Genomic DNA, 13046 nt, shown 5'->3' with positions numbered 1-13046 from the left:
GCACGAAGCTGAACTCCCACGGGAGGCAGCAGCCGAGTCTTCAGGGCAAGAGGTGCCAGTGAGAGTGGCAGGGTCAGGGTCCAGGGCTGCCAACACACAGCCTTTGGGCTTCGAATCACTAAGGGCGGGCGCTCCTTTCCCCACTTACCAGAAGACCCTCTCACTCCAGTCCCAGAGGGGAGAATGCTCAGTAGGGCTTGCTGTCATTCTTTGAGCGTTTGAGCTGCACTTTCAGTCGTTTCATGCCAATCTGAAAGCCGTTCATTGATTGGATGGCAGCCTGCGCTGAAACAGGATTGTCATAGCTTACAAACCCTGTGGATGAAATAACAAACCATCGTGAGGGGTGAAAAGGAGGCAGGTGCGTGGTGACTCCGATACCTCCCCTCACCCCCACCCATGTCACTCCATGGCTCTTCCAAGGTCTGTACCTTTAGAAGCTGCAACAAGAGTCTGGGCACTGACAGCTCACTGCACAGAATGGGCCCTGGCCAGATCCCTCCCCTCCAATGACAGAGAAGCAGAAGCCAACATACCAAAACACTTGCTCAGGTTTGTCTGCTTGTCGATGAAAACCTTGGCAGAAACAACATTTCCAAAAGGCATGAACATCTGTAGCAGGTCTTGATCTCCAAACTCCTGGGGCAGGTGGTAGATGAACAGGTTGGCTCCCTCTGGACCTTCAAAATACCCACTGATTAAACAGACAGGTCAGGGCAGCTACACATCTCATCAAGCACAAGTCTGCAAAACTTGTAGTAAACTGAGCCTTGTGCTGTTCTGTGCCACTAATTCACCAGCTAAGCTTTTTCCTTTCACTAAGGCAGGGGTCTGTTGTCTCTCCCCAGTACTTCCTCTATGCTGAACACTCCTTAGATTAAGTAACTAGACTAGACACTGCTAGATCTCTAAGGTTCAGCCAATAATAGGTGAGTAGATGGAATGTTGTCTGGGTGAAGAAGTCCATCACCTAAAAGGTTGGTCCTGACTACTCAGGCAAGAGACAACTGACGACAGGCACTCGGTTCATCAGGACAACAGACTATAGCCCAGGCTTCCCTTTCACTTCAGAAACCTTTACAGTCTGACATCAACAACCACCTGTAAGAAACTGTGAAAAAAGTTTCAACTTTTTTAAGAACCTGGGGTTTGAGACTATAGGAATGGCTGATGCAGGCTGACTCACAGGTAGAACTCATTTGTGGATGGCATGAGGGGTCCTGCCTACAAAGCATCCTGCTTGAGACTGCCTGAAATGTTACTAGATTAGATGAAGACAGGTGTGGGCTAAGGAGCCTTCTCTTTTCGAACACAAATCAGAGGCCTAGGAGGCTATCGACTAATCACGCTGGAACCACTGCTTGCTTTCCAATGAATCCCACTTTCCTAATCATTTAAGAAAAAAAAGAGTTTGTTGTGGTTTTGGGGGGATACGTAGCTAGCAATAATAGCGTACATACTGTGTTCTCATTTATATTAGTTAAGAGAAGTGTAAAATCATTATTGTTTCCAGAATGCACATGTGACCTAAGAACCGGAGAGAGGCCTGGGCAGAACGCTTCTAGCCCTTTAGGTATTAACAGATGAAGCACCAGACACCTTTAAGGGTATGAGCAGATGAATTCAGGGAAAGAAGCCATGCCAGCAGGTGGGCAAAGTGGGGAGGGGACAGGCACCAAGGGCTGACCCAAGTGGGTGGGATCATGAAAGAGGACATCACGCACTGTCCCTCAAGATTAGGGCTTCTGATTGCGGTCCATTCTACGCTTCTGCTTATTAATGAGATGAGTCAATATCACAAAGAAACATGCATTCGTTTTGGCAGATACACACAGACAGCCAGCCAGCCAGCCAGACACACACACCTGAGCACATCTAGCTGATGCTGCACTGAACTGGGAATCGTAAGTTTGGGCAGAAGAGGACGCTAGTCTGGGACTCTCCTGAACCTTGGGGATAAGGTACGCCCAGAAGGCTGCTGCAGGAGAGAGCCTTAGGATGACTTAGGGCAAAGGATACTAAGAGATGTTTAAACATTTGCATTTGTATCTCCAACGCATGGTGTGCTGGAGGTAGCTAAGAAATGTCTGACTGACTGCAAAGACAGCAGGGTACAGAAAGGAGGTGGAAAGATTTTTAAAAAAAAATTGGGGGAGGGTCTATTTTTACAATTTTGCCCAAGGCTAGGTCTTTCCTCAAGAAAAGAGAAAAACACAATTCCTTCAACTCCACCCTGTACCACCCTGGCACTGAGATCAGGCCAGCACTATTAGTACGACAGTGAACCTTATTATGGGTTGATATAGAACCCTATGATCTCCTGTGACCTGATCTGGGAACCTAACATAAGAAAATGTGCTTCAGGTTGTAAACAGCCGATTTACAGAGGAATTTTGGGAATATAACCTGCTACTGCAGGAAGAAATGGACAGACTCAGTGTCAAGTACTTTCCTGACTGCTGCTGTTTTAAGAGATGCTTGAATCTTTGGTAATTATGCCAACTCTCAATGGGTTACAAAAATACAGTTCAATGTGAACACTAAACACTAGAAAATGTCTTGGTTCCCATAGGCAAGGTGTAAATGACAACTGGCTTCTTATTAAGAAGAGCCTCCTAAATCAATAAAACTGATGCCAAAGCTTCGTTCCTGTACTTCAGCAATCCTTCCCTCAAACTGCCAGACCAATTTACTCTTACTCTTTTTCTAACTCATCACATTCTGGTTTTTCTACTCGAAATAAATTGAATTCATTTGGAAAAATTTAAATCTGAAGTACAGAACCTGCAAGGTGACAGTTAAAAGGAATACCCCATCATAAACAGCACTACAGAAATAACTTTCTAATAAGAGTGGACTTCTAAGATCATCATCTGGTTTGACACAAGGCCACAAATTGTATCTATTTCTTCATCTGAGAAGGGAGCCAATTTCAGGAGGTTCAGGATTAAAGAACAAAATGTAAGAAATAAGATAAATTCTGATTTGTTCAGGGATTGAGAATTTCACACAAGCAGATCACTGTCATCCCTGAAGACCAAGTAGAGACTGGCTAGTATGCACAGAGCCTAAGAACTCATGACCAGACTGCACATTGGTCACCACAATGATCCTGGTCCTCCCCTCCCCAGACAGCTCAATGAGTGTGGGCTTGAAGTAACTCTGGATTCTTGCAAGCTGTGCCAGCTCAGTACAAACTCCCAGAGCTCCAACTGTAGTTTCAGTGACAGATCATGTCTATCATCTCAGGACTCATCTAGCTACAGGGAAAGAGAACCATTCTAAGAAAAGTGACCACCAGCTGATGAATCTTTGCAATAAGGCATCCCTCAAATGAGGTATGGAGTAGCAAGAGTAGCAACCTCTATCAGGAGAGGGAGATCCCATGCTAATGAAATCCCAGGGATCTGAAGGATGACTCCATGCCAGGTTCTGGCCATCACCCCTAAAATCTCGGGATAAGCCTACCTTCCTTCTGACTTCCTGCAGCACCGATGTTCTGTTGTGTCAACAGGTTCTGGTTGTAGAGTGTTGGGAGTGCAGCGGCAGCATACTGCTGGATTCCCGAGTAGGCTTGCGTGAGCGCCTCCATTGTGCTTCCAGTGCCATTAGAAAGCCCACCACTGCCCAGACCGCCATTTAAGGCAGCCATCCCTGTACGCAGGAAACAACAGCGCTACTGGGAGAAAGCACTCCCCTGGTTTCCCAAGGAAAGCGCTCATCACTCTTTGAAACCTGGTTAAGTTACGAAACGGACAGCCCCTTGAAAGACTACCTCCTGTGCAGATAGGACTATGCAGCTAAATGTTGAACCGCCAGTTTGTAGGGCGGGGGAGGGAGTGTAAGTGCCCAGCATTATACTTGTACATCTACTCTGAATTGCTGACATTTCCTCATGATTTTTTAAAAATTAACACTTTATTTTCCCCAGTTATATGTAAAAATAATTTTTAACATATGTTTCTAAAACTTTTGAGTTCCAAATTCTCTTCTTCCCCTCCCCCCCAGAAAAGGCAAACAATTCAGTGTGGGTCACACACGGGTAGCCATGAAGAGTGTGCCCATAACAGTCACTTGTGACTTTCTTAAGCCGACCCAGCCCTGAGGTGGAAGACCTCGCCCGTCTCTTACCTGCTAAGGAGCCCACGTTGAGGCCGGCAGTCGCTCCAGCCAGTGTCTGCAGGGCTCCCAGGGAAGCCATTGGGTTGACAGAGTTGCTGCTACTGGAGCTTGGCGAGGACCCTGCTATTAAAAATGAAAGACTTAAACACAGACCATCTCCCAGCCACAGTAAGAAAGAATCTACTTGTGGAGGAAAGTCCAGTTACATAGTTTTGTCATCTTCTCCACAGTGACTAGGGAAAAAAGGAAAAAACATAATAAAATGGGATCCCAAGTTGGAAAAAGCTTGGAAACAATTTGTTGTTAGCCTGACTTAAAAAATGGGATATTAAACAAATCAAAACTCTCAAGTTTCATCCCATACGTGGATTAGAAAAAATGACAGATGTTAAAGAAGGCATGTGAGGACAAGTACACTAACGCACTCCTGATGGAACTGGGATTTGGTCCCACTGTTCTGGAAAGTCTTTGAGTGTTAATGTAACTATGGGACCTGTATTCCAAAGAGGGCAAAGCTGGTCAAAACTGTCCTACATGGAGACCCTTCTGGAAAACAGCTGAACAACATGATACACAAAAAGATGAAATAGCACGACACCATAACGAGAAAACAAACAAGACTTCAGAGAGCTGAGGCAAGAGTAGCATGAAATGATGCACAGTAAAGCGAATGAAGCAACATTTACCATGACACTACAATTTAAAGGATAACATCAGAACTCTGATCAGTAAAGTGACCAATCAGAGGACTGCAAGGGAAGAGGGCTTTGCTCTCAACCAGATAAAAAGGTGCGGAATAAAGCGTGTGTACGTTGTCAGATGTAGTCAATTGAGATGATCTGCTTTGCTTAATTATATTTCTTTGCTGTGGGGATGCGTAATCTTTGGCTAGGGGGAGGTCTGACTGTTTATATATCAATGTGCAAAGGAGAGAGAAAGACATCCGTAAAACATTTTACAGTAAAGGCTGGGCATTGCCCAAGTTTCCATGATGAGGTGCTTTCCTCCTGTATGTACAGCACAATGTTAGGGTTAAAAAGGAGCCCAGAAATAAGGCAAGTCTTTAGCCCTCATCTGACAGACAAGGAAACTCTAGCCCAGCACAGTCAAGGATCAGAGCTGGGAGAACCAGCCCCCCTGCAGTGGGCAGCCTTACCTGAACTGGTGAGGACACTGAGAGGGCTGCTCGATGTCGTGAGAGCACTGGTACCACTGGGCGTGTTCTGAGCGGCACTCGCAGCAGCAGCCAGTGCAGCCAAATTCTGTAACTGCATTGCATTTAGTCCTGCAAAACAGAAAGCAACATTTTAGACAAAAGACCGCTCCCGTCGATGCAAGCGATGACAGCAAGACAGACAGGATGGTGACCGTGAGAACCGAAGTGTTTTACGTGGGCTTCACTTCAAGGCTCCAAAGACTTAAGCTATGCTTAACTTTTTAAAGAAGCATTTTCTCTATTTTCTCCTCATACCACATTTTGAATCTAACAAGACATAACCTTAGCATAAGAATTATCTGTAGGAGTAGGAAATTAAGGTACATCAGGAGAGAAGGATCAGTTACTGCCTGGTAGCTTGGGACCACCTATGAAGTACCAACTGAGAGCCACTTCACAGAGTTCCTGCTCTTTAGAGGAAGATACGTGAACTTTAAGTACGAGAACTTAGATCTAGAAGGCTAATTCAGAATGAAAGCATTTTCCCTTCCCCTATTCCCTCAAAGGTCTATTAACCTCCCTCCTCTGCCTTTTAGGATTATATTTAGTTTTACTGGGTAAATTATTTGTGGGAACATGGACAGCATATACAATGGACTGATACAAACTGAAAAGAATCATGGACAGAAGATCAAAAAGAAGACATTTAAAAGTTAAATTTTACTTTTTAATTAGTCAAAATCATCTTTCTCTCCCTCTAAGCCTTCACATCCCATTGAGAAAAGAAAAGTATATCATAATAAAGTAAAACAAATCTCCACATTTGCCACATCCCCCCAAAAGGTCTTATTTTGCTCTCTGTGTCCCTCGCCTCTACCAAGAGATGAGTAGCATGTTTCATCACTAGTCCTTTGGGATCACGTGTGGTCTTTAAACTAATTAAAGTCCCTGGGCCTTTCATTGTGAATTGTCTTTACAATACTGTTGCCATCACATAAAGGGTTCTTCTGGTTCTGTCCACTTTACTCTGAACAAGTTCATACAAGTTTTTCCAGCTTTTTTCTGAAACTGTCCATTTCATTTCTTCAAGCACAACAGCGTTTCAGTACAGCTGTAGACCATAACTTATCCACAGTCACTCCTTAATTGCTGAGTATCCCCCCAGTTTCTCATTTTTTGCCAGCACAAAAAGAGTTGCTATCAATATTTCTGTACACACTTAAGAGTGTCTTAAGCTGAGGGCTAGTGCCCCACTGAGTCTGCAATCCCACTGATTTCTCCCCTTCCCAGCTACCGTTGGCCATCATTTCCCTATTGAATGAAATACATTTTTGTAACCAACTGTACATTTGGCCTCCTTTGAGCAGTTTCGGTGAGAATGGAAGTTCAAATGTCAGTCACTCCCCATATCCTGACTTCCCTCTTCACACAGACTCTGACTTACACATCCCAATAGCCTGCTTCTCCCTTTTAGCCCCATCATATTCCTCTTCCCCTCCCTTTCCACTGTTCTTTTAAGATCATCCCAAGCCTTCAGTCCAACTGGACTTGGTCTATGACTCCTCACAACAGGCTTCGGGAGAGCAAGGGGAAGACCCAACACATGTGTGATCTCCCCATATTAGAATGTTGGTAACTTAAGCCTTGAGTGCTTGGTCCCTTGTGGTTGACTGTGCTCACTTTTTTATATTTCTCTTAAGTTACGAGTTTGAACTTCAAAGTTTCTCTGCACCTTTGGAAGTGCATGGAAGTCCTCTATTACAGCAGCTGACTCAAAGAGTTGTGGTGAGGATCAAACGAGATACTTGTATGAAGCACTTAGCACAGTGCCTGGCACTTAGTAGGAGGTATATAAAAGTACTTACTCCCCTCCTCCTTCCTCTACCCTATTTCCTTAAAGGTCTATTTTTTTCCTCTTTAGGATTAGATTTAGTTTTGCTGGATAACGGATTATTGGCTATACGCCCACAGCCTCTGCCTTCTGGAATATTCTTATTCTAAGCTCTCCATTCCTTTATAGTGATAGGTGTTACGCTGTATGTGATCCTGACTGTGGGTCTTCAGTCCTGGAATCCTTTCTTTCTGGATGCTTGTAGTATTTTTTTCTCTTGAGTTCTAGCTATAATATTGCAGGGAGTCTTCATTTTGAGATTTCTTTCAGGAAGTGATTGGTAGACTCCATTTTCACTTTGCCCTCTGCTTCTGAGAGAAGGGCCATTGTCTTTTCTGACTTCTTGAAATACTATGCTTAGTCTCTTATGTGATCATGGCTTTCAGGTAGTCCAATGATTGTTTAATTTTTTTTCTCTTGGATCTATTTTCCAAGTCAGCTGTTTTTGCTCTGAGATACCTTACATTTTCTTTCTTTTTTCTGCTTCTTCAGTCTTCTTTGTTTTAATATTTCTAGTCACAGTAATTAAGCTTCTCTTTGGCCCATTTTAATTTCCAAGGAAATATTCCCTTTATAATTCGTTTCTCCATAAATTTCATTCCTTTGATAAGAATATTTTCAAACTCTGTCTCTTTCAGAATTCCAAGTGAATTTGTACCCAAGCTTTCTTTGTGTGTTTGCCTGGAGACATTTTCGAGTCACTCTCTTGGTCTGGCCTTGTTCATTCTTCCAGACCCTTTCTTGACTTCAGATGTCATGCTAAGCCCGGTCCTGCGGCTGCTTTCTTGGAAGACTGTGTGGTGTTATCACCCAAACTGGTTTGAAACAGAGCAAAGTCTGATCACTACACTACCGGTCTAAGCTCTGGAGTTGCAGTAGAGCGCTGCTGGGAAGCTCTTCAGACTTCCATCTAGGCTGGGATTTCTATTCTAGTTCTAGCTCTGCAGGCTTCAAACTGAGCCTCTGAGACACCTCGCTGCTTGTTTCTGAACATCCTCTTTGCTTGGCACACAGAGCCCTCCTCACCCTGCACCTTACAAAAATGTAGACAAACTTGAGGTAGTGTGCTGCTGGCCAGATAGCCCCTAGTGTCCACAGATCTCTTTGTTTCCATGTGCCTGCCAGGGCTGGAAGGTTTTCTAGTTATGAGAAGGCAGGAGGAGGGTGGGAGGGAAGAGATCTACTTCTTCCTGCTCATTTGTCACCTTGGCTCCCAGAAAAATATAAATCTGATGGAAATATACCAAAGGATGAATCTGATTTTGCTAGATAAATAAGAGGGGACACACTAGAAAGAGGGATAGGAAGCAAAAAGGAGCAAGCTAACATAATTTTCTGGCTCAAAATAAAGACCTTTGAAGCTGGGAGTTTTTAACTCGGAAAAAACCAAGTCAGGCAGCTTTCTTCAGCCATTTAATGGGCTGTCATGGAGAGGGTGGTCAGATCTGTTCTGCCTGATTCCAAAGGACAAAGCCTGCACAATAGGGCTGTCAGAAAAGACTCCAATCGTGAGAGAGTTGGCAGATCCCCTGCCTAGGAGGCCACCAAGCAAAGACTGGACAGCTGCAAGTCAGACAGATTTACAGGGGACTCTTTTCAGTTACAGTTGGAATGGATCACTGCTGCAGACTCTTCAAACTCTGAAGATACAGTGGATCACTTGGAAGAAGAAATTATTTTTGGCTTATCCCATGGAATAAAGAAAATGCACATTCATCATCTGAAAATCTCCCCACTGGATGGGGCAGTGCCACAGGCAACGCTGCCCTTTGATTCCACAGGATGCTGGGGAGTTAGCTCAGCTAGAGTGTATTATTAGATGATGAGGATATTTGTATGCATCATTTTTTTTTTAAATTTTAAGGCACATTTCCTATAGAACTAAACATTTCAAGGTTAAATTAATTTTAAAAATACAACATACATAAAAGAGATAAAGATGACCCAAAACCTGCTACTCTAGCCACCAAACATGAAAGGCTCCCCCATGACCCAAGGACAAACCTTCCTGTTACCCACGTGGGTTGGGAAAAGACATTTTGTGTGTATATATAGAAAGGAATAGCTTCTTTAACACTTCTCTAACACAAACAGAAGGACAAGCCTCAGGCATTTGGCATCAACTACTTTAATGCACTGATAAATTTATGAGGCTGAAATGGTGGACTGAGGGCTCCAAGGGGCTGAAGGAGCCCTCCTGTCCAAGCCTTGAGGAAGCGAGGCAGAAAGAACTCGTGTAACAGGCCCAGGCATTCCCCCAGCGCTCTCTCCTTGAAAGCAGGGGCTCAGCCTGATCATGAAGTCCTAGCTAGGGAATCACCACAATCTGAGTCTGTCTCTTCACACAGGTGGATCCACTTCAGTTTTCAAATACAGAGAGGTAGAGGTGGAGATTTAAAATTAGAGTGCAGAGTAATTCTAGCCTAGAATCTACCCAAGTACCAAGTACTACAAGGAAAAATACCCCCCAGAACCTTTAAGGTGAGGGTTAGATGTTACAAAGCCCTTAACCTAACTGACACCTGACCAAGTCTAATGATTTGGCTGAAGATGGCAAAGGAAAAAAAACACTCACCTCCCATTGGGTGGAGGCTGCCCAGGGTATTGAGGTTCCCAGAAGAAGCAGTCTGCTGAAGGAGCTGCAAATAAAGCTAGACATTACACCAAAAAACAAAACAAGAGTGAGAGTGAGGGCTGGTTCCGCGTCTGGGAGAACTCTACAGCACAGCAAAGAGCGCACACAGGCCCAGGCCCCAAGGGTGGGGGGGAGGGGGGGAGTCCAAGAAGCCCCCAGACAGCCCAGCCAACACAACACATCTCAGCAAAAGCCTGCAAGGCTCCAAAACAACAGGGAGACAGTCAGAAAGCAGGGCAGCCAAAGGACAGCCCAAGGAAAGGAGAAAGCCCAGGTCTGAGGGGCAAGCACCGCATCTCCTCATCCCAGGCCAAGCTTCTGCCTCCAGGCTCTCTCCCTTAGGTTCTTGGGGTTACCTCTCTCCACAAGTGCACCCCAGTCATTTCTATCTAGATGTCTCACCACCATCTAGAGACCCCTCCTCTGCTGCTGCATTGCCCCTGGCCAAGGACTGGCTGTTCCCTAGCCCCACAGCCTTCACCTTGGTCACCATGGCCTGCCATACTTACTATCAGACCCTCTGATTCCAAGTTCCAACACTTCTAGAACATTTCCTCCAAGCACTCTGATTCTCTTCCAAGTGAGCTGAACTCTTGTCTCATGCTTCACCCTCCACAACCACAAGAACCTTTCCATATAAACCAACCCACACTGATAGCTCCCTAAGGATCAAGCTTATTTTCTTGCCTCAAGAGATTTTTATGCAAACTGTCCCTCAGGCATAGAAAAAAAACCTGCCCCTGTTTTAAGTCACTCATGAGACCAAGCTAGTAATGACACTCCTACCAACACCCGTCTGATCCTCATTTCTGTATACATGTTACAGCTATAGATTCACTTACTTTGATCTGCATTTAGTAAAAGTTGTGTGTGTGTTCCTCCTTCATTGCCGAAGAAGGCCATGACATCAGAGAAATGATGACATGACTTGACTATGTTTTGAGTGAAGGAGGGCTGTGCAGGTCACCAGCCTCACTTCTCCTCCAGAGCCATCTGAATCCAGTGACCAGAAATTCATCAGGATGACTGGAGATGACCCAGGATGAGGCAACTGGGGTTAAGTGACTTGCCCAAGGTCATACAGCTAGTAAGTGTCAAGTGTCTGAGGGGAGATTTGAACTCAGGTCCTCCTGACTCCTGCGCTGGTGCTCTATCCACTAGCTGCCCCTAGTAAAAGTGACAACTTTAATGGCAGAAACCAGTTCAAACGCAAACCCCACAACTCTTAGTACAATGACACAGACTTAGCCTATAGATAAAGATGACAAGGAGAATGCCCTACAAGGCCCCAAACTAAAGCATGAGGGAGGGTCCCAAAGGTAATAACCATTAGTTTGAACAAAAAGAAGTTTTTCAAGTTTTGAATCACATCATACTTGCTGTGTCACTTGATCCTTGCAACAACCCTAGAAAAAGGTGTTATCCCCATTTTACAAATGAGGAACCTGAGGTTCAAAGGTTAAACTGGCCCAGATCACCTAGTTTTTCAGGGTTAGAAGCAGGATCTGAAGCCAAGTCTTCCAGACATGTCCCCTAGTCTTGAGTGCCAAGGGAGCTGCATCAGTGAAGGAGTCCCCTACCCTGCTGAAGTCACAGGGGCTGGTTCTCCCCAGCCCCCTAAGACATCAGGCAAGGTCCTGAAGACACTCTCACCAGAACGAGGACCAAAACTGCTGATGGAGAGCCGTAATGGAGTCATTTGAAGCCCAAGTTGGGCTGCTTAAACTCATCAAAGTGGTCAAGTAAGCCCACAAAGAAAGCCAGAAACACAGAAATAATTAGACTAAACACTGTCATCCTGTTACTGAAAAAGTATGGAGTTATAATAAATCTGAACCCTAAACATTCTTGGAACAGTGATGAGTAGCTGCCATTCCTCAGCCACAGTTCAGTGTGGCCTAGGAACACCTGGTCCACTTCCCTCAGGTCTTCCAGCTCTTCCCAAGCAAAAAGGCAGAATCACATTTCTTATACACTGCTTTTCTTTGTCCACATGCACTCTAGAAACAGCAATGTTTCTCCTTTCTTCTATTGGTTATACCTTTCTGGAAGACCTCCTGGGACCCTGACTATGGTGGTGCTGACCTTGAAACAGGAAGATGGGAGGGAGCGTGTAATAAAGGATGTGCTTCCATACAACACAGCGTCCTTGGAAAATGCATCTCTATGCGTGTGTGTGTGTGTGTGTGTGTGTGTGTATATACATATATATATACATATATATAAAATCATATCAGCTTCTTGCTCTCATGGAAGGGAGCAATTCAGGAAACCTTGGAGGAAACCTCTGCATCCAGCAGAGTGTCTAACACTAGGCAGCACAATACGAGCACCATGATATAAAGAGGAGAGGAAAGAGGAGAAGATAAATGGACTAAGATCTTGGTTTTCTGCCTGTCACAGAAGCCGCAGGTGCACTTAAAGAACAGACGGACAGACACACGCAGACAGACAGACAAAGCAGCCAGTTGTCCACTGACTCCATTCTGGCGTCTATTTCAGAACCAAGTGTCCAGGAGTCCTACTCCATGGGCAGAGCCAGGCATGAAGACTCACTGCTAAGTACTGGGGGCCCAAAGTGTTCAGCCCAGCGAGGTTCCCCCACACGGACGCGGCGCTGATCTGCTGCATCTGCTGCTGCAGCTGCTGGGCCATGCGCTTCTGTTCCTTGTCCTTCTGGGTGTCTGCAAACTTCACTACGATGGGAGAGGAACAGCCCTGAAGAGGCAACCAAAGGAAAAGGAAGAAACAAATGAGTCTGTTCTCTAATTCTAGTGCCCAAGGGAGAAGGAGCTAAAGGCTCCAAGGTGAGGTACAGATCTTAGCTGCTGAGGATATGAAACCAAGGTGGGAAGCTGACATCAAAGGAGAGCCATGTCCCCATGGAAAGCAGAGGGAAGCCATGATACTCTGGGATCCTGGCCCAATGAACAACAAATTCTCCATATTCTACCTTACGGGATTTCCCCCTTTTCAAAGGGGTCTTTACCTCCATAGTCTGTGCTTGATGCATCGCCTTGATGGCTGTCTGTGCCATGGCTCGTGTTGTAAATGTCACAAATGCACAACCTGGTGGAAGAAGGAACATCCTCGGTCTTCAAAGAGCACAAAGACCTCTCATTTACCAAACCAGAAAGAGTTTTAGCTGGACGCTAAAAAGCAAGGTGGTGTGCTGGTCATCCGGAGGAAGGAATGCTCAAGGCTCTTCCAGCACAGCCAGTTGGGTAGATGAGCTTTAATAC

General features: G+C 45.1%; 1 protein-coding gene across 15 annotated transcripts in view; it reads right to left on the bottom strand.

Annotated features, from left to right (window-relative positions):
* CELF1 (CUGBP Elav-like family member 1) overlaps positions 1-13046 on the bottom strand; it is a 114177-nt gene that overhangs the window by 10272 nt on the left and 90859 nt on the right. For 9 of the 15 annotated variants that reach the window (XM_072617579.1, XM_072617580.1, XM_072617583.1 and 6 more), the window contains 8 exons: positions 12794-12873; positions 12361-12522; positions 9745-9820; positions 5279-5407; positions 4132-4245; positions 3469-3654; positions 537-680; positions 149-315 (listed from right to left, as the gene is read on the bottom strand). In XM_072617579.1, coding sequence (XP_072473680.1) covers positions 188-315; positions 537-680; positions 3469-3654; positions 4132-4245; positions 5279-5407; positions 9745-9820; positions 12361-12522; positions 12794-12873 — 1019 coding nt within the window. In that variant the 3' untranslated portion in view covers positions 149-187. The remainder of the gene's footprint in view (positions 1-148; positions 316-536; positions 681-3468; positions 3655-4131; positions 4246-5278; positions 5408-9744; positions 9821-12360; positions 12523-12793; positions 12874-13046) is intronic. The other 6 variants (XM_072617577.1, XM_072617574.1, XM_072617578.1 and 3 more) reach the window with 3 other exon arrangements.

The sequence above is a fragment of the Notamacropus eugenii genome, chromosome 6 (genome assembly GCF_028372415.1).
Source record: "Notamacropus eugenii isolate mMacEug1 chromosome 6, mMacEug1.pri_v2, whole genome shotgun sequence".
In the NCBI taxonomy this organism is placed as follows: Eukaryota; Metazoa; Chordata; class Mammalia; order Diprotodontia; family Macropodidae; genus Notamacropus; species Notamacropus eugenii.
Note: the sequence above shows the minus strand (reverse complement) of the source record. Positions and strands in the feature narration are given on the sequence as shown.